The sequence below is a fragment of the Clarias gariepinus genome, chromosome 25, assembly GCF_024256425.1.
Source record: "Clarias gariepinus isolate MV-2021 ecotype Netherlands chromosome 25, CGAR_prim_01v2, whole genome shotgun sequence".
NCBI lineage: Eukaryota > Metazoa > Chordata > Actinopteri > Siluriformes > Clariidae > Clarias > Clarias gariepinus.
Window position 1 is genome coordinate 16,665,781 of NC_071124.1, and position 25,703 is coordinate 16,691,483.

Below are 25,703 nucleotides of genomic sequence, written 5' to 3' on the forward strand. Positions count from 1 at the left end.
TCCAGCGGGAATTCGATCCACTCTGCATCCGGAGTCAAGCGGAAGGGGGGGTCGAGCTCAGCCACGCTTTATTAGATTCAGCCACAGAATTACAGCGGTGTCGTATTTATCGCTTCCCGTCGGCACATTGACGGAAGAGCACTAAATCGGCCGACGAGTGCCACTCAAACTGCCCTGACTTTTTTTTCTTTTCTTTTTTTTTTTTGTCCGTCTAGAAATATTAGCCTTTTATTTCATTACGGCATTTGTCGCTTTCTGACACGAATCTGCCCTCGGGCCAACGCGCACACAGGCATGTGTGTAATAACAGTCTTTCTGTTCTGCCAAAATAGCCAGGTATAACAGGGCTAAGAACAATGTTGAATTTATCATGCGCTCTGCCGTCTGGTGTGTGTTTTGGATAATCTTGTTTAGTCTATTTGTTACTGTTTAAGGCTTTTATGCTATGGCCACTAAGCTGCATTCATATATTGATTGCAACTTCCTGCAGGTCAATAGAGCAGCTGTGTTTCTGGGATTTATGCATCTTCTACTTGCCTTATTATGGCAAATTGTAAAATAATGTTTGCTGGAGAACAAGTTAAAAGCATCTATTAAGTGCTAGGTATCGCTATACAGAATAAGAAGGGAGAAATGTGTGTTCATGCCAGTGCATTTCAGTTGTCTTTAGACAGAATGGATTTGCTTGTCTGAAATGATTTTATTGTGTTGTTTTTTTTCTCAGTAAGGCAAAACCAACGTTATGATCTACATCAGGGGCCATTAACTGGTGGATGACAGTTTAGATGTGGACTCAACAAAGTATTTTAGTGGACGGAAGAACTTAAAGAAATACTTTATATAAATACAATGCTGTCAATTTAAGAGAAATACATTTATATCAATTATATAGGTTATAAGTATACCCTCTTAAAGTGACAGCATAAACCGAATATTTAAAAAGAGTTCAAAAGTAGGCTTGTGACATGCCATCGTCCTATCCTGCCCCCAAACTGATATAAAAATATCACGTCTCCGACAACAGGAAGGAAGGAGCTCGGTCAGAAGTTCACAACATGTACCATGCACACGTTTTGATACTATTTTTTTTAAACAGTCACCTGTTAACAATTATAGAAATGCTTGCAAACCTGAAGCCGGGACTAAAAATCAATCAGTTATGGTCTATAACTAAGCTTGTAAGTTCTGTGTGCATAAGTATAACAGATATACATGTAACAGAGCAGCAGGTAAAAAATATGGAATAGTTAAATACCAGTGATAAAAAAAATGCTCCTTTCAAATTCTTCATTTTTATTTAGTTTTTTTTATGTTTGTGTGTACAGTATGTGTATGCATAGACAATTATGGCTTTATTTGTTTGCCGAAAATCAAACGCTATTAATGTTTATATAGGACTTCAAGGCAAAAAACATATTACTGTATGTAAAAGGACAAACAAAATCGGCTAGATAGATAACCATCCTGATAAATGTAATCTACTGTATTAGTGATTTCCGATACTACTGTTAGTAATTAAGCCTACACAAATGAATGCATGTTTAACTCCATAATGAGATTTGGCTTTTTATTTTTTGGGTTGGGTTTCTTGGGTTGGGTTTTAGTCGCCGTTAATTCTCACCAGACTTTCAGGCGGCTATACCATCAAGGAGCGCTTGGCAACAACTGCCAGGTAGCGAGAGCAAAGACCATTACAAGCTTCCTTCAAGAACATGACACCATACTGATGCTTGCGACGTAAAAATACTGAGTGGGACGCCCATGATCGGTTAGGGTCGGTTGATTGACATGACAGTGCGGGAATTCCGTCCTTCCCGTCCAAGACAGCATGGCAAATCTGGCTGTAGCGTCAACCAAGAATCTAATTTGTGATTTCTGTAGGGTAAAAGCAGGTTCGGTTAACACCCTCAGATTTTGTCAGTTTTGATAATTTTTTTTTTACTTGAAAGAAAACCTATTGTGGATGGTTTTAAAAACAGTCCAAAACAACTTCCCCAATTTTAATTTATTGTTTTGATTGGATCAGTATGAGTTTTTTCCTATAATTTTGCAAAATGCTATAACTCCAACTGAAAGCTGATTTTTTACTTGATAAACTGAGGAAAGTAATTTGCCATATTAAGTAAAAAATCTGAAAATGGTGTTTATCACAGTTTTGGTCACATTGCATAAGATACATATACTGATACAAATATGAATAATCATAAAACAGATGATGAAAGAGATTTTGGTGTGGTGAAGCTTTTTATTTGAAAAAGACCTTCACAAATACTGTATATAAAATATTCATGTCCTAATGAATAATTCACATCCTGTATAAATGTCATATTTCTTTGATACATTATTTTTTCCTTTTTACTGATTCTACACTATTTTTGTTGGCTCCAGCTTCCCCCAAGTTCACAAAGATCCCGACAGATCAGATAGGAGTGTCCGGTGGTGTGGTGTCTTTCGTGTGTCAAGCTACAGGCGACCCGAAGCCACAGGTCGTCTGGAACAAAAAGGGCAAAAAGGTCAACTCCCAGAGGATAGAGGTAAGATGCACAACTATACACACACATGCACAGTTCAGCCATGCATGCTATATGCTGTAATCCCTAAAGGATTTCATTTTTATATCACAGAGGTATTCATTCGTTTATTATTTTAAAAATAAAGATACAACATTTGCATTTAAAAGCAGATAAATATGTCTATAAATTGTCTTTTTTGTCACCACACAGATGCATTTTACATTCTATAAATCTTTTGATGGCAAAAGCTTGAACCTGAAGCATGCACATATTCAAATTACCTTTGATATAATCACTCTCTTTTTGTATACAATATTCAAAATCTGTCACTTTATGCAGTATAAAGAGATTACGCACTTAGTCCGTGCCAATGTAGTACTTAGACTTACAATTAAATTTTTTTATGACTTTGTGTGAAAGTGAACTGAATTTAACCAGTTAACAGCAAATCTGTGCTGATCGTGCCCTGAGAATGCTTGAGTGTAAACAAATTAACGTCACTCATAAAAATGAAAGAGCACTTGTTTGTCTGCTTTTAACTTAAGTGTGCTGTTTTTATTTTGTTATTTATAATGCAAAATCAGCCCTTTTCAACCGAGCCAGTCAATTGTGAGCAACAAAAAGAGCCTGTCTGCCATGGCCTTGCAGTAATATTATGCATTTACATAATATTAAAACCCCTCATAAAACAGTGGAATATTCCTCCCACCCTTATTGCCTGCAGCGGAGAACAAACTACTGCGCTGGCTGTGAAAATCTAAAACGCAAACACAGAGAAATAGAAGCAACAGGAGTTCATGTGAAGCTGTTCAATGTGAACCTCCTACACCAAACAGTAATTTACATTTAAATGGGTTTTAAATGACTGACATGTTAAGTGGAATTTCAAAAGGAACAACCTTTGTCAATGTTTACAGTCAGATACAGAATTATTGGCACCCTTGGTAAAAATAAAGCCTTAACACACGCAAGCTGAGTCGAAACATGAAGTGATGCTGTACAGTATACTAGCTTTATTTAAGCAGACTTTTCTTTACTAGGTTGTGCAGTGCATTGGTTTTTAAAAGATTTGCGCTAAGGTATTTGCCATGGCATCATTTCGACAAGCTTATGCAATAACATTTATTTTAGTCCAGAGTTGCATTATTCTCTCTCTAGTATTGATGATGGGAGAATCGGACTGCTGCCTAAAGTCTTCTCCAGCGCATTTCAAAGATTCTCAATAGGGTTAAGGTCTAGACTCTGTAGTAGCCAATCCATGAGTGAAAATGATGTCTAATACTCCGTTAACCATTCTCTTACAATTTGAGCCCGATGAATTCTGGCATTGTTATCTTGGAATATTGTTGTCCCATCTGGGAAGAAAATCATCCAATGATGGAAAAACCTGGTCATTCAGGTAATCAGCTGAACTAATTGTTTGGGCAAATAATGCTGCTTAACCTAGCCTTGCACCTAACCAACATAAACCACCCCAGATCATAAGAACTGCCCACACAGGCTTGTACGGTGTTGACTAGGCATGATAAGTGCATTCCGTCTTTTTACACTGATGCACCCATCACTTTGGAACAGGGTAAACCCAGCCTCATCAGACCACATGACCTTTTTCCATTGCATCACATTCCATTCTTTTTGCTCCCTAGCAAATTAAAGCTTTTTTCCAGTTAGCCTCACTAATGTGAGGGCTAAAAATTGGTCAACAAAAGTGTTCTTCTTAAGGCTACACAGCTGTTTAGTCCCATCCCTTAAGTTCTCTTCGCATGGCGTGTGTAGAAATACTCATAGCCGTCAGTTCTAAGATGATGATGATGATGAAGATGATGGTTCACCACTATTCTTCCAGGTTTTAATAATGTGTATTTCAGTTCTTAACCTAATTTTAGTAGTTTTAGCAATCTGCTTCTTTTTTACTTGATGTAGGACGATAATTTGACCCTTTTGAGTGACATGGTTGGAATGACCGCAGGATAAATGAGAAGCTACTCTGCATCGGTTAGGGTTAAATAACTTTTTGCCAACAGAACCATATAAAACACTGCAGTAATTATTTTTGGAAGGCTCTTACCTATTTGCTTTGTTATATCCAGGTGGTGCCTTTTTTTTTTTTTTTGGGTGGGTGGTGTATAATATAATGTCTTATAGAAGGTACTTGGACCCATTTCACAGCAAGCATTTCCTGGATACGACTTAAACATCACTTCTTGCTTTTATGTCTTTACAAGTTGCGTCTAATCATCTGTGTTGTGTTTCACTGCTAATTCAAACAACAAAGCTGACTATTATCTAACGCATGATGTGATCCGCATCTATTTGGTTTGTGGAACAAGGTATTCTACACCCTACATAGAGCACTAGCTTTCCATCTAACATTATTTGGGATTCAACCTCCAGAACAGTTAGTTAGCTATTAATTGTAAAGCTTGAAATGTTAGTATTAGTTAACGTTACCTGCAGGTAATTTTATAAAGTGTAAAACACAGGATATTCCATACCATCATCTTATCTGCAACAGAAGCACGGAATGAGTTAACGCTATCGCTAGCGTAAGAAACCGAATGAGGTCATCACATTACGATAACAAATCCATCTCCCTTAACTGTGCATCTTTATTACTGTCCTCATCTATTACCACACACACATACGTGTTTTTCTTTTGAATATGTTATGAAATCCACCACAGCATACTGCATATAAAAATAATCAGCAGAACAGAAGCTATCAGTTGCTAGGCTACTTTTTGTATCTGTTACATTTACATTTAGGCATTTGGCAGACGCTTTTATCCAGAGCGACTTACATTTTTATCAGAGTAGCCTAATGTTAGTTAACCGTATTGTACTTCCGTCGTCCTGCTGTAGTGATTGACTTCATGGCAGTCACATGACCAGATGTTGCCTTTAGTCCCATTACAGTATTTGGGTTATGATCCCCAGCCTAAATGAATGTAAGTAGCAATGAACTCAATTTGAAATGAACCAAGAAGAGTATGGATGTGGAAAAGACAAACATATGACTAGATTAACTTTGCCTACTAGACACAAGGGAAAAAGTGATCATTTTCATTTACATACAGTACAGCACACTCTCCACCTTAACCTCTTGAGCCCTGAATGTCCTCCTATGAGGACATATCATTGTCTGACCTTATATGAGGACCATTGGGTGTAATGCCTAATAAAGCATAATTTGCCAAAAGTCTTCCTGCTTGAAAACATTGATTAAATTAGTAGCTGTCTGGTGGTAATAAAGAAAATGATACTCTACGATATCATAAGAACAGGACAGACTTGCACTAAATGTTCAGAGGAATAAAATATATTAAATTGGAACCCATTAAAAGCACACAGAAGATACAGTGCATCTGGAAAGTAGTCACAGCACTTCACTTTTTCCACATTTTGCTATGGTACAGCCTTATTTCAAAATGGATTAAATTCATTTTTTTTCTCAAAATTCTACAAACAATCCAGAAGAAAAACCATCTTGTAGCATCATAATCGAAAAAGAATTGAGGCTGTAATTAGTGCCAATGGTGCTTTAACAAAAAATTATGGTCTGAGAGTCCTTAAGGTGCCTTTTGGCAAACTTCAGGTGGCTGTCATGTTCCTTTTACTGAGGAATGTCTTCCGTCTGGCCACTCTACCTTGCCGACCAAATTGGTGAAGTGCTGCAGAGATGGATGTTCTTCTAGAAGGTTCTCCCCTCTCTACAGAGAAACACTGGAGCGCTTTCAGAGTGACCATCGGGTTCTTGTTTACCTCCCTGTCGCTCACTTTGGCCAGGTGGCAGCCCGCTCTAGGAAGAGTCCTGGTGTTTCCAAATTTTTTTCTATTTATGGATTTTGGAGGCCACTGTGCTCATCTGGACCTTCAATGCTGCAGAAATCATTCTTTACCATTCACTAGACCTGTGCCTGTTTGAGAGGTCTACAGACAATTCCTTGGACTTTATGGCTTTCTGACATGCACTTGTAACTGTGGGACCTTATATAGACAGGTGTGTTTCTTTTGAAATTATGTTCAATCAACTGAATTTACCGCAGGTGGGCTCCAATCAGTTGTACAAACATCTCAAGGATGATCAGCGGAAAGAGGATGCATCTGAGCTCAATTTTGAGTGTCATATCAAAGGCTTTTTCATTTTTTTATAAATTTGCAAAGATTTCAAACAGACTTTCATGTTGACATTGTAAAGTATTGTTTGTAGAATATAGAAAAAAAATACTGAATTGAATCCATTTTAAAATAAGGCTGTAACAGCAAAATGTGGAAAAATTGAAGCGCTGTGAATACGTTCAGGATGCACTGTAGAGCAATGTCAATCACAGGTACCTTAGATTAGATACATGGAACTGGGCAGTATAAGAATTTCAACCCGAATTTGTTGTCTGGGACAGACTTGGCAGGGATTCAATACAAACAAATGTTGGAACGCTGCTGGTCCATGTAACACTTCTTCGGCATTTATGGTTTAATAGACACGACTCTATTGATAGGATTGAATGTATAACATGCAGTTCTTTCAGAAAACACAACACGACGGAAGTGGATCAAGACCAAGCTTTGACAACAACGGCATAGTGGTGTATTAATATGCAAATTGTCTTATTGGGTCAAATTGGCAACCAGGATTGGGTCAAAAATATGCATAATGATTCCAGTTATGCTTTTTTGTTTGTTTGGAATTTATGTTCAGTATATATTACCTGACTGCAGATCAACAGCAGACTGCAGTATCAAAAGCTTTTGGGTTTTGTTTTTGAAGGGTGCTGATAATTCCGTAACTAATTTTACGAATCGTAAGAATTTTTAAAGCCACTTAGTTATATTTAAACTATTGTTGAATGTATGTCACACTCCAACTAATGCCAAACAAACAAATGATCGGACCTACTTCAAACTGAAATACTGTGTTAATTTGCTTTTCTCTTATTGGCCAAGACCATCGAGTTTGATGAAGGAGCAGGGGCGGTGCTTCGTATCCAGCCACTGCGAGCGCCGCGAGATGAGAATGTTTACGAATGTGTGGCCCGGAACAGTGAGGGCGAAATCGCAGTCACCTCCAAGCTGTCCATTATCAGAGGTAAGTTTAATGCTTTCCTGGGTTTTTCATGTAAATTCCACGTAGGATTATCATCATTATTTTTTAAATAGATCAATATGACGTACACGTATACTGTACTATACCTCCAGCATAGTGATGTCATCATGTTATCATTAGAAAATGTTAATTGCACTGATGTCTCTACATGTAGTGATTGACGATTAAGTAACATAAATACGCTGTATTGTACCTGGAACAAATGGAAGAACCTGGTGTACTCAGGTATTGTCAGAATCAAATATGAAACCCAACCCTACTTAAACATAGAAGTACACACTGATCTCTTGTTCTACACAGCCATAGCTGATAAACTAGAAAAGCAGGCGATTGGGCAGCTCTTGATATTTTTCTAAACTGTTAGTAATGTTAGTCGTAGCACAAATTTTGACTTTCTTGTACTCTTCTCAGTGGCTTGCGAAACAACCAGGAGAATACCGCCACCCTCTGGATTGGAGACTGTAAATACGCAAGTGTACTCGGGTACTAAACAATATTAGTAATTTCATTCTAAGGGGAGCAATCATACCCAGGCATAGTATGAATCAATCGTGCCTGTTGGGAAAGCAGCTTTAATTTACACAACGTGCCACTATAATATACATGACAATTGTCTTTATAAACATTATTTACCACACTACCTAGGGTGTCCATATATGAAGTTTTAATTTTATTATATAATAATTCTCAAAAAAATTTATTTGCTCAATACCAGAAATTTTCTTTTGACTTGCTTTCATGAGATTTCGCATGTTCGATTCTATCCTTATGCTTAAAGAAATTACAGAGCAATTTTTATGAGTTTTATAAGTAAGAAAAGAAAAAAACTTACAGTTTATTGCAACCAACATTTCTGTTGACTATCAATATAAATGATCATTTTCTACCGCAATGTTTTACCTTCATCTCGTAATAAAGTATAAATCATACATTGCGTTCAGACATATTTTTGTGAAGTACAAATCAGAAAAAAATATACAGTATCACACATAGAAATAAATGAATTTCTAGTGCTGTAGACTTCTTATATCTCTTTTTACTAAAACAGAAAGTTCAGTTATGAATGTAATGTATGGCATGCAATATATTTTTAAAGAGCTGTCGCTTTTTCATTTAAAAATGAAGGTTTACATGTTTAACGCAAAAAAAAAAAAAAAGCAATTGAGGTTTGAATCCTGTGGACCGAAGGAAAAATGGTCCTGCTTTTTCGCTTTGTTAACGGGCTCGGGGCGAAGGCAGAGACAGGCAGCGTCCTGCAGAGCGGAGTGGGAGGACAGAGATGAAGGCAGTAATGAATTTGTTAGTCTGGTAATGAAGTGCGTCACATTGGCAGTCACAGCGTATTTAACCAGTGAATATCGGCACTGTCTCGCTGTCTTTGAGCATTTCTTAGCAACCGACGAGTTCATTTATTTTCACTGGGAAAGAAAAAGAACCCAGTTTGATCTCGAACAACTTTCTGTAAGCGAATTAATCAAGTCTGTTTATTTATAGGGTGTGTGGTTATGTACAGAAAGCATATCCGTGAGTGTACAAAATGGGGTGAAGGTAACACTAAAACGAGACCTTAATTTTTTTTTAGCTCGATGGTAAAGACAAATTGGATTTGATATAGTCACTTGATAAATTTCCTCTGTTCTAAATAGTGCTTATATACTGTACAGTTAATATCTAAACTGTATACAGTGGAAGCTTCTCAAGCTTTCTGTGCTAGTGATTAGGTAATGAGTCTATCATATCGCACAACTATCTGCAGGATGAATGATGAATATATTGGAATATAACACAATCTGGTAACCTTAAAACAAAATACAGACACTTATTAATTTTTACTAGGTAATTTATTAAAGGCTTTGAATCAAACAATTCTGCTAGCCTGCAAAGGACTTTACAAAGGATAATGTCTTTCAAATGAGCAAAAGTAACACGCTGTCTGTCTGCAGGTCCGCCTTAATGAAGATGAGATTTTAGCCATTTTAGGCATCAGGAACCCATTTTCATCAGTTGATGACAAAATGATACCCTTGTATATAACATTGTAATGAGAAGGTACATTAAAATGACTTCTTAGTAAAATAATCAGAAAGTTTATTAAGGAAATGACTTCATTATGATAGGAAGTTGTTTTTATATTAGATACCTTCTGCTTTTGCAGATCTCACTTTAAAACAGCATTTAAATAACATTAGGGTGCGTACAGTAGGTGTGCATTTTTTGAAATTGACTGATTTTGACAATGGATTCTTGTAAAAATAAAAGAAAAATAGGCAAAATATTATTATAGGGGTGCCCAAGCTGGACAATCCCTATTAAACCCCCCCTCAAACAATGGGATTAGTGTGTTATAATATAAATATATTTATTTTCTAAGGAATTGGACTGATAGTTTTCCTTAAATTCCCATTTTTTTGCGTTTTAATAGACATATTTATCTCCCTCAATTTTGCACAGACATCCACAAATCTTATATCAAAATGAAGGTACGGCTCCCCAGAGTGCTTCCAGGAAAAAAAAATAATAAAATCACGATTGTGGAGTTATGAGGATTTGTTTGGGACCTGTGCCAAACCCCTTATCTTTATTGAAGTGCATTGAGTTCTTACTCTGACTGTTTCCCCCTAAATCCTCCTATTGAATATTTCTCCTCCAGTGACCACAATTTTCAGACTACCATGCTACGTTCATTAACAGGAACATGCATCATTTATTCGTTCATCTGTAATACCTGCCTGGTTTAAATTAAGCTGCCGGTTTGATCATATTTTAGGAATTTTAATCCCAGCGAAAAAATTTTTTTTTTAAATATCCGTCTCTAGTTGAGAGAGTCGAGAGATGTTGCTGAAGCTGAGGAATTGTCCATGTCAGACTTTACACACCGTGCTGAAAGTGCTGGCATTTTCACATCTACGTCTTTCATTCCATTGTTTCTGGGAGCATAGTGTTAGCGATTGAATTTGATGAAAAAATCAAACCTTTTGATGGCCATTTTAAGAGTCAGAATGTTTACAGATCCAGATAAGAATCCTCTGCAGAGCAGAAACAGATGGAAATGAAGTCATTGCGTTACACCACAGAGCACATGCTCATGTCTACGTTCCTGTACTTTAGGAAGAGAACTCTTTCTGATTAATCACCTGCGACATGCCTACTAATTGTACATGCAAATTAATACATTTTATTTTGGGCCTTTTCACAGATCTCATTTTCACAAGTAACGTTATATACTGTAGTAGTGTGAAAACACTATAAAATAATATTAAATAAAATAAAATAAAAAACTGATTAATTTTGGAAAAATAAAGACTGAACCTATTCTTTTTTCTTATTAATGCCATTGATGTTTTTATTTATTTTTTTACATATAAAAGCTTCGTTACCTCTAAATCTCCTGCAATATTAGGAATTAATTCTCACTCAAGCAGAAACTCATTCACACCTTCCTTATTGGTGGGTGCACATTTGAAGAGAAGGTCAGAGCAAAAGAGAGGTAGAGACAGAAATAGAGAGTAATGGAGGACAGGAGAAGGTAAGGAGAGAGAGAGAGAGTGATGGAGGGATTTGGCAGGTTTCAGACACAGCATAAGGTCCAGAGCCTCAGGGAATTGCTTGGTCTGCTCCGGCCATTACCGCAGCTCACATATCTCACCTCCCCTCCCAGGTCTCACTGCCCACCTGGGCGAATTTAAATTTAAGCTGAATGTGTTGTTGGTTTCTGTGTGTGGTTGGAGGTGTGAGCGCGTGCGTGTGTGTGTGTGTGTGTACCTTTTTCATTTGCCCTGACGTGAAGCTAATCCTGCAGGCCAGGCTGTCTTAACACTTAGCATTTGTGTGGCAGGAAAGACGTGAGGCTCAAGAACGCTTTCCCTTGTGACACCTCAATCTCCACTCGTCCTACATGACTGCTGTATACCAGGGAGCTAAAGTGGCCTAGTGGTGTCACAGCACAATGGAGAGCTTTCACCCTCCATCCATCCGAGCGCTGCCAATTTAACACAATGTTTTCACGAATAGATTTTCCAGTTGTTCAGTTGTTTTTTTTTTTTTTGTTTCGAGGAAGTTGTTTTTAGCTGTTCGTACACATCACCTATAGTATGTATTTCTCATTTGTGCACTCATAGGGGTTAAACCAGATCTACAGAACCAATTTTAAATGCGCAAGATGTTTCCAAGGCATCTGCCTAAGTTTGACCCAATATGAGCAAAAATAAGATGGTGAAATTGCGATATGCCTCTTGCATATTAAAGCAAACGTAAAAATTTGATGTAAACTGTAGCTATATTATCCCTTATGGCCAAAAAAACAACTAAATTAATTGCGTCACCTTTAGCTTTGAGGTTCATGTGTGCAAAATAATTACTCACGCTCCCAGAAGCACTTTTTTAAAGAATAACTTTACTGCTTTACTGTAGATGTGATTAGCTGGTCATTCAGTACATTCAGGACTTTATTTTATAGCCACATAATGTTGTTGAGCATAGACCTTACTAACTGAAGCAACCCCAGATCACAACACGAATTCAAGAAGCTTATGCATTGGGCATTATGCATGATTACTTCAAGAGTTTGCATCCTTACCCTGATGCACCCATCACTCTGGAATAGGGTCAATCCGGACTCATCAGACCACATGACCTTTTTCCCAGCACTCCAAAGTCCAAACTTTATACTTCTGAGCAAATTTAAGCATTTTCTTCTGATTTGTCTCACTAACGAGGTTTTAGTTCCAATCCTATGAATTCTCATCACATTGTGTGGGTATGGAAATGCTTGTACTTCTTTTTTTCCCTTAGTTGTTTTCTTTGCTTGATGCAACTCAATAATTTGACCCTCCTGGAATAGTGGCTTTTTTGCCCAGGCAGTGTATTAATGCCACAGTTAATCAAAGTCTGTCCAAACTCTATACGCAAGTCTCTGTGATTGGTCAGAAGGCTCACAAAACACTTTCAAATGATAAATTGTAAGCACCTATTTACTGCAGGTTTCTATAACATCCCAGTTGCAACGACTCTTATTAACAATTACTGACAGGGTTGAACAAATCAAATTTATTAACTAGCTCACCAGGCAAGAAAAAGCTTCAGTGTTCTACTTTGTCCCATGTTATGGTTGCCTGGAAACAGGATAGACTATAAAATGGAAGCTAATAAAATGGTATTACATATAATGAGCCAGTTAGCTAGTAAAGTGCATCGATGCAGACTACGGGAGGGCATCGAAATTCTTTCTTTTGGCATGCAGAGTAGTTTAACCAGCTGTAACTGTTTTCATTTTCATGTTGTGTTTTGAGGTCATGTCGTGGTATTGTCTTCTTTTGATTTTAGTGTTGTTTCTATACCTGTCCTGTCATCGTCTCATTTTCTAAATCTTGTTCTCCATTTAGCTTTGATTAGGTGACCAGTTTATTAGAACTTAGGCATTAAATTGATTATGCGGTTTAGTCGATCTTTTGTTTGTGTGGATTTTTTTCATATTAAATTAGTTGAAAGGAATTGAATGGGTTAGTTTTTGATTCAGAATTTACACTTTATAAAATAGATAACTTAAATAAGAAAAACTTGGAAATGTTAAATGGTCAAAATATTGGGTAATTCCTTAAAAATATACCCCAGATTTTGCAGGTGACCGTTTGAACCTTCTCCATATTACTTACAAAATAGTCCCATTTTGCAAAAGTATTGCTGCTTCTTTTCTTTCGTTTATTGGTGGGTTGGGCATTACTGCCACCTACTGGAATGGAGTTTATCGTCTTTACCGCTTTATCCTATATACTGGGTCGCAGGGGGCCTGGAGCCTATCCCAGGTGACTTGGGGCCCAAGATTGGATACGCCCTGGACGGGGTGCCAAGGACACATGCATACACACGCGCTCATTTACACACTACAGGCAATTTGGGAACGCCAGTTAGCTTAACCTGCGTGTCTTTGGACAGTGGGGGGGGAAACAGAAATACCCGGAGGAAACCCACCATCCATGGGGAGAACAGCCAGACTCCATACACACAGACCTTGTGGAAATTGAACCCCGGAATCTAGAGGTGAAAGGTGACAGTACTAACCACTAAGCGACTGTGCCACCCACAAAGCATTTAATTGTTCATGAGATACGTTAAGTAGTTTTTAATATTTCAAAAAACCTAGAAGAAATGTAGCTTTTGCAGGGAGCTGCGCCCCCTTGTGGGTGATGATGGTACTGGATGTGCCATTATTACTATAATTAAAAAAGGTTTTAAATGATCTTTTTGCTAATTAGGTTTTATGTTAAATTTATAACATTTATGAAAAGTATCAGAACTTGCACTATTTTTTTATTATACATTATGTGTATGTGAATGCATTATTACCTTGCATCGCATTGCCTTAGGCTCATGAACAGAGAATTGGTCTGTTTATAAAATAAAAATATATAACTATAAAGAAATACTTTTTTGAGTGACATGTGCGTTGATCAGATATGTGATTAAAGGCCGCAGGAGATTTTCAAATTTCCAATTGGGAGCGACCTTTTTAAGTTTGCGAATGGCTATATAAGCTTTAGTGATTTAAAATTACAATGATCAAAAATCGAATCCAATTGAAATGACAGTCTACCTATGATTGACAGCTCTATGCTGTTTATATCCTGTTGTGCCTTTGTCTAGTTTTTATGCAGTTTGCATCATGTCTTCCCTTCTGAGTTGCGTGTTACCTGTTTTCTGCTTTTGACACCCGTTCATTTTTTGTGGCTGAACGATAAAAAGCCAAGGACAGAATAACAGAAAGCACAAATAAAACCAAACACATGTACTTAGACTCTGGAAAAGTGGCGTTTTTTTTTTTTTTTGGGCTAATGACCGATGCTGTGTAATAGCAATTTGGAAACACATTGTACCTTAATAGGCATTTATTTCACCCTGGAAGGTGTATTGATTTCATTAATATTAAAATGTCATTCTTTGTGTATTACCCGACAAACAAGGCTGGTGCGAACAGCTGCAGCTGTGTGTGTCCCGGCAGCTTGTTCCCAATGGACCTGGGCATATGGAGCTGATCCTCCTCCGGTTCTCCCTCAAGGAGATATGTGGGTCAGTCAGATTTTTATTGATGTGACCAAACTCTATTAAACAAGCTTATTATAGAGCCCTAATCAGGCAGCAGCTGCTGCCCCGCTTGTAAAGAACACCCCGTGTTAGCCTACCCGTGATCCATCAGCTGCGTCCGGAGGAGTTTAAAAAGCCATTGTTGTGTTTTGAGGAGGAGGAGGAGATGAGGAGATGAGGAGGAAACACTAAGGAGTGCCATACTCACATTTGTTTTTTGGCACACTGACGCTCGTCTTGCATTTCGCACCTTATTCCTCAGAGAGAAAAAGATACACTGAAAAAATATGCAATGAGAAATGTAGTACTTTTTGCACTTATTATTATTTCTCTCCGAACTGAGAAATGGGAAGACCTTTGTCGTTGCCATGGCGAATGTCTTCTCTGTCACGGGCATTCCTTTGGGCACGTGGCTGTTTTTAGGATTTATTTTAATTTTTTTTACAGAATGGAGACAGTCCATCTGGCTAATGCTAACGCAGGGACACGAACACACTGTCCAGGCTTCCTACTCAGCAGGGCTCTTTCCTTTGTGAAAGCAGAATTATGTAACATGCATCCCACTCTCACATACCCACAGTACAGACATGAAGTCTGAGACGCTTGGGACCGCATTGCTTTAACTTCTTTAAGGTCAAGTGTACTGAAGCACTTTTTCTCGCAAAAGTCCAAGAGGTTTCCGCTCACTCTCTTTCACTTTCTGGATGTCCAAAGGCCTTGGGGGCATGCACTGCTGCGTTCTTAGATGAGTAGGACTGATTATTCTGCTCAGCTGGTAAAGGATACAGGCAGAAACTATACTGTACCAGCATGCACTGGAGCGAGCTGGAGAAGATATGCATCTTTTTGGAATTCTCTTAACGGAATGTTTCTTTTATCTTTCTTCTGATGTCCATGAGTCTCTGTTTCACTTCAAGCATCTGTCTCTGTCCCATCCTCGCAACATCGTTCTGTTTTTTTTCCAGGGATGCTTCTGTCACCTTCATCTCGTAGACATTTTTGCACAAATGTCTGATGTTTCATAATTAAATGCGATGTTTGCCTGGCCATTGTTGGCTCAATGCACTGGCATCCTTACAACACATAATTTTCTTATGTAAACCTAAGCCGCCTCTCCAGACTGACCCCCAGAGGGGTCCCATCCACCCTCCTGCTTGCTTTATTGTTTTTTTTCCATGCCCAGCTGCCACTGACTGGTTATCGATGCCTGAAATTAAGCGCATCTGTGCACCATCTTCTGTTTCCTGAAAAATGTTTGGATCGCACGTTCACCCGGGATATTATGTCCCAGTAAAAGACGAGCATTTCAAACGTAAAGGTGCTTGTGTAATTGTATCAGTAACTATAGACCAAAGGGCTGTCCTGTCTCTCTGTCCTTGTTTGTCTCACGCCGTCTTACTATGGCTCATCTACAAGGCAGAAATTTGACTCAGGGGAGGACGCCTCCTCAGCCTGTCATGGATCCGCCTTCCCCACTCGATCCCACATAATCTCCTGGCTGAACTGTAATACAGAGGCAGAAGGGTTAGGTTGAGCTCAGCAAGGTTAAAACAGCTCTCACCTTCACGCAGGACGGTGCGTGAAAGTGCCACTTTTTTTGTACTATTATTCCCGGCTAGAATATAACTTCCACAGGCATTTAGACTATTTATAACTTAAATTTATATTTTTAAATTATTATTACAAAATTATGATAAAAAAAAAACCTAGCCTCGTCCTATCATCCGGAGAACGCGGGTTCGATTCCTAGGTGATGCTGTAACCTCTCGCAGCTGGAGGTCTAGAGAGAGCTGATTGGTCGAGCTCTCTCAGAGGGGAGGGATGAGAGGTACTTCGTGCTCCCACATTAATCACGGCTCTACAGCCAATCAGGGGCGTCTGTGAGCTCACGCACGCGGAAGGAGCGGATAGTGCTTTTCTCCGAGTGTGTTACGCCGCCCCCAACGGTGCGTGAGCGAGCAGTTCGAAAAGATGCGGTCGGCTGGCATCACGTGGTTTGAAGGAAAACGCGTGATAATCTTCGGCCCTCCCGACTGAGTGGTAATAGTAGCTTATTGTGGAGCCCCCTAGTGACAGGAAGATATTGGACACGACTAAATTAGGGAGAAAACCAGGAAAAAATACAAATAAAAAAGTTTTAAAAAACTTCAATCAGAATGAAAATTTTGGGCCTCCGAGTGGCGCAGTGGTATAGCGTTTGCCCTATCATCCGGGGAGCGCTGGTTCGAACCCCGGGTGATGCTGTTTTCCTCTCACAGCCGGAGGCACAGAGAGAGCTGATTGGCCGAGCTCTCTCAGAGGGGAGGGATGAGAGGTACTTGTGCTCCCACATTAACCACGGCTCTACAGCCAATCAGGGGCGTCTGTGAGCTCGCGCACACGGAAGGAACGGCTAGCGCTTTCCTCCGAGTGTGTTACTCCGCCCCTAACGGTGCGTGAGCGAGCAGTTCGAAAAGATGCGGTCGGCTCGCGTCACGTGGTTCGGAGGAAACACGGGATAGCTTTCGTCATCCCGACTGAGTGGTGGTAGTAGCCTTAATGTGGGAGCCTCCTAGTGACGGGGAGGAATTGGCCACGACTAGATTGGGAAGAAAAATCGGGGAAAAAAGAATTGGACAGGACTAAATTTTTAAAAAGAAAAAAAAAAAAAAAAAAAAGAATGAAAATTTTAAGCTCTTAAAGTTCAGTGATTCATCCTAAAACGTATTACACTGAATGAACACTGATAATTATTCTTACCTGTACTTAACAAATGTGGAGGTTTAGTTGGGGGGTAATTTACAATTTGGTTCAAAGGTCAGAGACCACAATGAAAACAAAAAAAAGTTTTGTTTACTTAAATCCAGAATTTAAAAGAATATTTTATTCTAAGAGTATATATCTCTGTACAATTTTTCTTTAAATCAGATTTTCCTTTAGTCCTTCCCCTTTTATCAAAGCACATGTTCAGTCAACACTGCGACAGATTGGATCTAACATGGGTCGACAGGTCTTACACAAATTTGTGAAGTCCATGCCAGATTGAGGGGGTTTCCGAAATCTGAGATCACTGGTTTCTTTTTAAAAACATATCCATGTGTGAATGTGTGTGTGCGTGGACTATCATCCAATCCGGGGTGTATTCCTTATACCTAGTGTTTCTGTCATAGGCCCTAGTTCCACCACGACCTTAAAACAGCAGTTAGTGAAGAGAAATGAGTGAATAAATGTTTGTGTGTGTGTGTTATTCAGCAGCTACTATAAAATAACATAATTATATATGGTCATGAAAGTAAGAAATGGAAATGTAGACAACCAGAGACAAAAGATTTGAGCGCTAGCCGTGTGCGTTAAAGGTCCCATAATTTACTGTTTAACAATTCAACAAGTTAACATAGGTCTCAGAGGTCCTTTAAAGTGTGTTAAATATCCTTCTGTTTCACTTCTCGACCAAACGCGCTGTTTCAGTGTCTAATTAAATAAGCCACTGCCAAGCCCCGCCCCAACAGAGAACAGCAGAGCTGACCAACCAGCTAGTGGAGGGGCTCTTCTTACATGATGTCACATTAGGGGAAAAATCTATTTGGCTTGTTGAAGCCCCAGCCAATACAAAAAGAACAAAAAGCAGAGAACGCATTGTTCTTATATTTTTCTATTGTACACACAGTGGAAATCTAAAGGTCTAAAAATGACCAGTGAATATTACATATTAACACAGGATCTATTGTTACATACAGTATACAATAAACTGTATATCATACACAGTTATACCTCTGCGCTGTTGTCAGCTAGGTCAGAAAATATCGATTTGTTTTCTGTCACAGTGGCCAGTAGTTCTGGCTGCAAGAAAAATCACAGGTTTATATTAGACCCATTCCTCACCCCACACACTGCTGCCGTTCTCATACATGCATTGGTCACCTCCCGCATTGATTACTGTAAATCACTTTTATCTAGTTTTTCACAAAAACGCAATGAACTTATCCAGAATTCTGCTTCCCGTATCATAACCAGAAAAAACATTATGCATCACATAACACTATCCCTTCAAGAACTCCAAATACCAAACAGAGTTTAAAATGTTCTTCTCCTATTAAAGAACCTCTCAGAGCTCCACTCAGAGCTCCTATCAGAGCGCGTAGCCTTTTACACCCCTCTCGCACTCTTCGCTCTTACTCATCAAGGGTCCTACTTCCAACCCAACCACCAAGGGCACTAAAGCTTTAAACTGCAGTGCTTCTCGTTTCTGGAATTCTCTTCCAGAAATGTGTCTTAAGGCCCATTTATTCAGAGGCTGCTTATCCCACATGTTATAAGGCTGCACTCCAATCCCCATATGACTTTATCTGTTTAAGTTGATTCGCTGTCATTGTGTTTTAATGCGATTTAATATCTGATATTATTGTCATTGTTAATTCTTGTTTAAATTTTGTACAGTAACCTTGGGTGATTAGTAAGGTGCCTATTTAAATAAAATGTGTTATTATTATCATTGTTATTATTATTATTATTATTATTATTATACTGATTTTAATACAGTGTTGTTTTCCTAGTAACTTATTTGCAGGCATTTCCTTGGCAGACACTGAACATAATCTTAGTCTAATAATAATAATCAAATAAGAATTTTTTTCTTTATTTAACAAATAAAAACCCGATAATAAGAATATGAAGCTTTCATTAAGGAGAAAGTAATGTTCATTTACAGTATGGGCAATAATAGAGGACATTTTGTGGTTATGTGTAACATCAAGAAAGAGAAATACAGGCTGGTAAAGGTTTGTATGATAATATGGTCATTGATGCTAAACATAATTTTCCGGGGCACGGTACAAATCAATCACCAAAGCCTCAAAGCTTAATGCAGTTGTTCTGTAAACATTTAGAGACTGAAATGGCAGACCCTCAAAAATTAACAAATAACTTGCGAAAGAGAAAAGAGGCTCGTCTGTCTGTGGGACCTGTGCACACAATCATTCCCGAACACCACTTGCACATTACAGGAAATCGGCTGGAAGTTATTTGCAACATCCCCCATACAGCCCTAATCTCGCTTCAAGCTTCGGGTTCCAGCGTACTGAGAATAATTTATACCTTGTGGTTTCCAAGCACTTGTGAAACGCTGAGATGAGTGCATTAGTAAGCAGAAGATTATACAGAGAGAAAAGAAAAGGTATTTTTTTACTCTCATAACTGTGTTCTGTTATTCTGCACGATCAAAAGTCCAGCATTTACTTAAACGCTGGATAAAAATCACCATGTCTCGTGTTAATAAAGTAAAAGCAGTGTTTTATAGCTTGCTCGGTGCATAAGAGTTCAAGATTTTACAGTATAGCACCACTGGTCCTCGTTTCTTCTCGAACACAGTTAGAACACTGACCCACCTCCTTATGTTTACTCAGACTTCTTTTTTGTCTTCCCTGCCTTTTCAATTAAACCGAACAAATAATTATTAGCTTCTATGCAGCGCCCATCCCTTTTTTCCCCTGCTGTGCATTGTGTAATTGCTATAGTCCTTGCTGAGGTGCGTGCGTTCACGCATACTCATTATGTAGGTATATAATTACACCATTCTTTTCCGTTTAAGAATCAAAGCGTGTTGTTCCTGAGTTTTCTACCGATCATATATATATATATATATATATATATATATATATATATATATATATATATTTTTTTTTTTTTTTTTTTGTGCGTGTGTGTGCGTGCCTGCCTGTTTTATTTATGCTGTGTGTTAATGAATTCTGCCTGCTTGAGGCTCGATGAGCAATAACCAGTGCGCTGGATGTGGGTGGTGTGTCTTTCTTCTCATCGTTTCACATTGCACAGAAACTTCATCATGAATTGGAAGCGAATCTGCAGCAAGTGTAGAAATAAATTGTAATGAGCACCTATCAAATGATTGAAATGCTCATTTACGAAGCCTTAGAACTAAAGCAGTGTGTAGTGTTTCAGGGTGTTAGCTAGAGAATTGTCTTCTTTTAGAAACAAAGTGTGGGAAGATGTCTATTTTTGCAGACGGAGTGTATTTAAATACACCAGGATATTTTTAATGGCAGCTTTGTTGTTTTGTCATTAAAGAGGTAATGCTGAAAAAATGTGAAATCTGTACCTAATGCAGTTTAGCAGGGAAATAAAACATCCTGTTTTAATAAGCTGTCTAGAAACACATCCCATCACAAGAGAGAGAAATTCCAGTATCGATTATGACAAATTCACGGTTGCATTAGAAAACAGGTATAAGCTAGTAGGATTGAAGCTTTGCAGTAAGGAAATGTTGACTATTAACTCTCAAATAACTCAGAATGACACAAGGAATTCATATTTGTTTCCTGCTGCGGATTTTTTAATGGATATAAACAGATTTATACCAGATCAACATGGAACCATCCTTTTTTCTTAATACTTAACACCAAGATCCAAATCATCAATTTAAAAATATAACCGTGCAAAGTGCTTCTCCTGCCCTTCATCATCCTATTAGTTAATTACTCAAATTACAAGAGCAAGCTACCCTGACTGGTCCCACAAGTGTCTATGCTTCTGCTGATCGACTCTATTTGCAACTCTCATTCATCCCTTTTGAAGATTTAAAAAACGAAAATGACGACCAAACACAGCTCCGAGTGTACAGGATGTATCATCATATCAAATATTGTACGATTTAATATTCATCAAAGGCTCAGCATTCAAGTTTCTAAACTCAAGTTTCCAAATTAGAACCTTGAGCTGTACACATGATGAAAAGGCCTTGATGTGGTCACAGGAGTGTCTAAGATTAAAGTAGTTTTGAGATAGCGTTGGAGAATTATAATTATGTTTCCAGCTTTATACTTCTGTAGTCTTAATAATGAATAAAACATGACGGTGCATGCAGGAAAGTAATTATTATATACGTCATTTTGCCAGTGACATACATTGCACATCACACAGCACTTTACATTTGCTACAGTATATTTGTATTAACATCTAAACATATATATTATATATAGTACCATCCCAAAGTCTTGATTCACCCCTCATTTCTTCATATTTTGCTTTAAAGAGCCAGACCTTCTTGTATTTTTAATATAGTCTCAAGGAATAGTTCTCCAGGCTTCCTGAAGGACTTTTTTTTTTGGATCTCATTTTTTTGCCAAGTTTTTGTCTTATTTTCAGTCCAGTCCTTGTACTTGACCAGTTCCAGGGGAATGTTTTTTGTTTGTTAATCTAACAATCATTTAGACATAAAAATTTTGGTGCAGATGATGACAGATGATCAGGCTGGTGGTTAGTAAAATGGTGATGCTGAATGCTGAGGGGTTGGAACAGACAAGACGGAAAATGGGGTTGCTGCTAAGGCTTTTACGTTAAAAACCAATTTTTAAATTGTATCTTTAGGCACTTTGCATCCTATCACAATAAAACATTTATTCTCAAGTTCAAGTGAGTTTAAGTCAAGTTCAAGTAGGCTGTATTGTCATTACAACCATATACAGTTAGTACACAGTGAAACGAAACAACGTTCCTCCAGGACCAAGGTGCTACTGTACATGCAACATAAATTTACAACATAAATTAACATAGACACTAAACTAGCTAACCAAGAGGCCTAGTTAGCTGGCTAGCAGAGACAAGACAGAGAGACCTAACATAAATTACAACATAAATTAACAAAAACTAACTAGCTAAGTATAACTACAGGTTTTATAGACAACATAAAGTGCACGTGCAAATGTGCAAACAAGAGCAACAACAAAGTGACAGTGCGCAACCACGACATAACAGAACATAAAATATGGTGTTGAGGTAATGGGTAAACATAAACATTCCTTAAAACAGCAGCAAGAATTGAGGAATTAGTGCAAAAAGTAGTCCAGTAATGATCATTGTGCATTTTTTTTATCTAAAAAAAAATAAAATAATGCAGTATGAAGAAATGAGTGGTGGCTCAAGACTTTTGCACTGTATACACGAAATACATGTTGTCATTGTTGTACTACAAAGCCTTTTGGTGACAAATTTGACACTGGAGACTCCTTCTGCGAATGCTAAATACACATACTGTATCTTTACAGAAAACTTCACCATAGCAGTGATTAGACATTTTTTTTGTTAACGAATGGAATAACAGATTTTTACTATTCAAGTTATAGAATTCCTTATTTTTTCAGTAGGAATAAATAAAAGGAGTTTTTCTATTAACTCTTTATTGTTATGTCTTGCATACACTATTATGTTATTGAAAGTACATTTTATATTATACTCTTAAATACCCTGCCGTGTACTGTACATGAATGAAAGCATGAATGGTATACACTTTCTTAAACTGTTTGTTTTTGCATAATACAATGATTATGCTAAAAAAAGGAACCTGTCAGGTGGAGTTAATAAGACTATTAAAACTACTGCTGAGTAGCATGACTCTTCTTTGTTTAGTATACTGCACGTGTCTCATTACCTGCATCCTGACTGTGTTTTCTCTGTGTCGATGTGCAGAGGACCTGCTGCCATTTGGCTTCCCCAGTATAGACATGGGTCCCCAGCTGAAGGTGGTGGAGCGGACGCGCACAGCCACCATGCTCTGCGCTGCCAGTGGCATCCCCGATCCAGAGATCTCCTGGTTCAAGGACTTTCTTCCCGTGGAGCCGGCGCTCAGCCAGGGCCGAATTAAACAGCTTCGATCAGGTATGTTACAGAGAACAGTTTGTCTGTTGAATAGTGGTGCAGGTTGATGATCTCTGGGTTAGATTAGCAGGAAATGCTAAAAAAGCATTCCCATTCAGGGCGCTAGTGGTCACCTAGTCGCTTATAGATATCTACCAAATCTATATTATGCCGAAGCATAATATTATAATTATCGGGAGGGGGAAAAGGTGTTTGATCAGTTTTTATATTATAAATAATACCGTATTAATGTAACACACAAATCTGTACACAGTAAATTGAATATGTTTTGTTTTAAAGGGTTTTAATCTAATGCTAGTTCAGAGGTTAGATTGTCTGCTTGTTGATTCAGCGATCAAATGAAAGGCTACCTTGGGAAAGGCAGTCATTGCTAAAATCACTGCTTTTTACTGCAGCTCAGCTCAGTAAGCTTTTTTTTTTTTGAGACTGTAATTTGCGACTGGAGCCTAAACAGAAGGCTGTGATTAGGGAATTTACTCCAGTGGTCATCAATTAGATTTGACACGAGGCCAAATACCACTTTGGCCAGAGCCGCCCATGCTTTATGAGCCCAGTATGTGTTTAGAACAGATATCAAGACGCTCAGTACAAGGCTAATACATTACTTTTTTACATTTTGGGACATCATTAGATCTTGCGTTTCATTCATCCTACATCTGATATTCAGACACGATAAAAAAATCTCAAGGAAATCTGTAATGTCACACAGAAGTATGCCTACATCTGTTATACTGTATATTAAATATGAAATACTTGTTAGAACTGGTTATTTCATGTAAAAAGCCACTGTTGTTTGACGCATCTTATACGGTACCTGAGGCTGAGATGGATCTTGTTCAGAAGTGAAGTACATAACTAGTACTCTGAAAAACTTGGCACTCAGCTTTTTGTTCAGTCTCATAGCTAACAAGAGCAACTTTGGACGTTTAGAAGTATTTTTTGTTCTGTAGTCCTACTTTAATGGAAGTCTACCTACACACACACACACGCACCTACTGTTAGAGAGGGTATTACCTGCATCTCTACATGTGGGTATATATTTATCTATGTATCTATTATCAATTTATATAAAAAATATTTATAAAGTGTTTAATCAAATGATTGATCACTGGAAAGACTGGGATGTTATCTATTTACTTTATGCATTGGCTTTGAAAGGAGAATTTCTTAGTTGTTTTACTGTTGTTAGCCTTCCCCTGTCTTAAAATGTTGTATTTTGAACTATAGATAATTCTTTGATGAATATTTCTTGTAAAAAAAAAAAAGATGTTATTATATATAGATATTATTGATGTAAATGAAATATACTGTAAAGCCACATTGTGAGTATTATGTAATAGGCATTCCAGTACTTGTGATGAGATTTCTCCCGAATGATGGTGTAAAAAACAATTTTTAAGCACAGTATGGTGATAAGCAGCAGTAAAACATTTGAATGGTGCAAACTTTTAAAATAAGTCCATGAATAATGATCTTGACCGAGGTGGTTTGAAACCCACTGCAGTCGTTTCTGTAAACATACAACAACGCCTGATCCTTGAAACTTGCTGGATAACTTGTCGCCAGCTTCAGGAAGAGACGGATATGTCTGTACAGGAAAGGAACTATACACACACTCAGTCACAAGCACCACTGGCACAAAACAGAAACTTGGCCAGGAGTTATTGCCACGTTGCCCGTACGGTCCTGACCTCACTCCAAGCCATTTTCACATGTTTGGGCCATTAAAGGAGCTCCTGGGAGGCCAATGTTTCAGAAGTTATGCAGGCGGTCTAATTATGTCTCCAGCATACTAAGAAAACATTCTACCTTGATGATTTCCAAGCACTAGTGAAACGTTTGGATAAGTGCATTAGTGTAGCAGGTGATTACATAGAGAAATAAAGTGTATGAGTTTCATACCTCATACCTGTGAGAGTTATTTAGTATAACATCTCCTATACTATGTTCTGTTCTTCTGCACAACCAAAGGTCCCGGTTTGACTCGAACACCCCTCATAGGTATGAAATACCTAAACAAGCTAACAGAAACTACAGCCGGTTAATGTTTTTGTTGATTTATTTTTTGGAAAGTGGTACTTACTCCTGACCATCTACAACTCACTTAGTGTGTACTAGTTCTGATCAGATTAACAAGTTTCATCCCTACCATTATCTAATGACCTAAATATCCAGCAAAACGTTAAAGGCCTTTTGAGTATTGATGGGAAGTTTGGATAATTTTAGTGAAAAAAAAAAGGAACAAATCTTTTTTTGAGTTCTTTAGGTTATTTTCCTTCTTTTGATCAGAAATAGAATAAAATGTTAAATTTTCAAAAAACGGACCCCCAACATGTCTACATACATAAATTTTGACTATACTGT

At 38.0% G+C, this 25,703-nt stretch overlaps 1 protein-coding gene across 5 annotated transcripts in view; it reads left to right on the forward strand.

Moving 5' to 3' along the window:
• The window catches only part of LOC128512848 (receptor-type tyrosine-protein phosphatase S-like), a 144,587-nt gene that overhangs the window by 39,454 nt on the left and 79,430 nt on the right, over positions 1-25,703 (forward strand). For all 5 annotated transcript variants that reach the window (XM_053486304.1, XM_053486306.1, XM_053486307.1 and 2 more), the window contains 3 exons: positions 2,389-2,534; positions 7,457-7,598; positions 23,151-23,339. In XM_053486304.1, the coding sequence (XP_053342279.1) occupies positions 2,389-2,534; positions 7,457-7,598; positions 23,151-23,339 (477 nt within the window). The remainder of the gene's footprint in view (positions 1-2,388; positions 2,535-7,456; positions 7,599-23,150; positions 23,340-25,703) is intronic.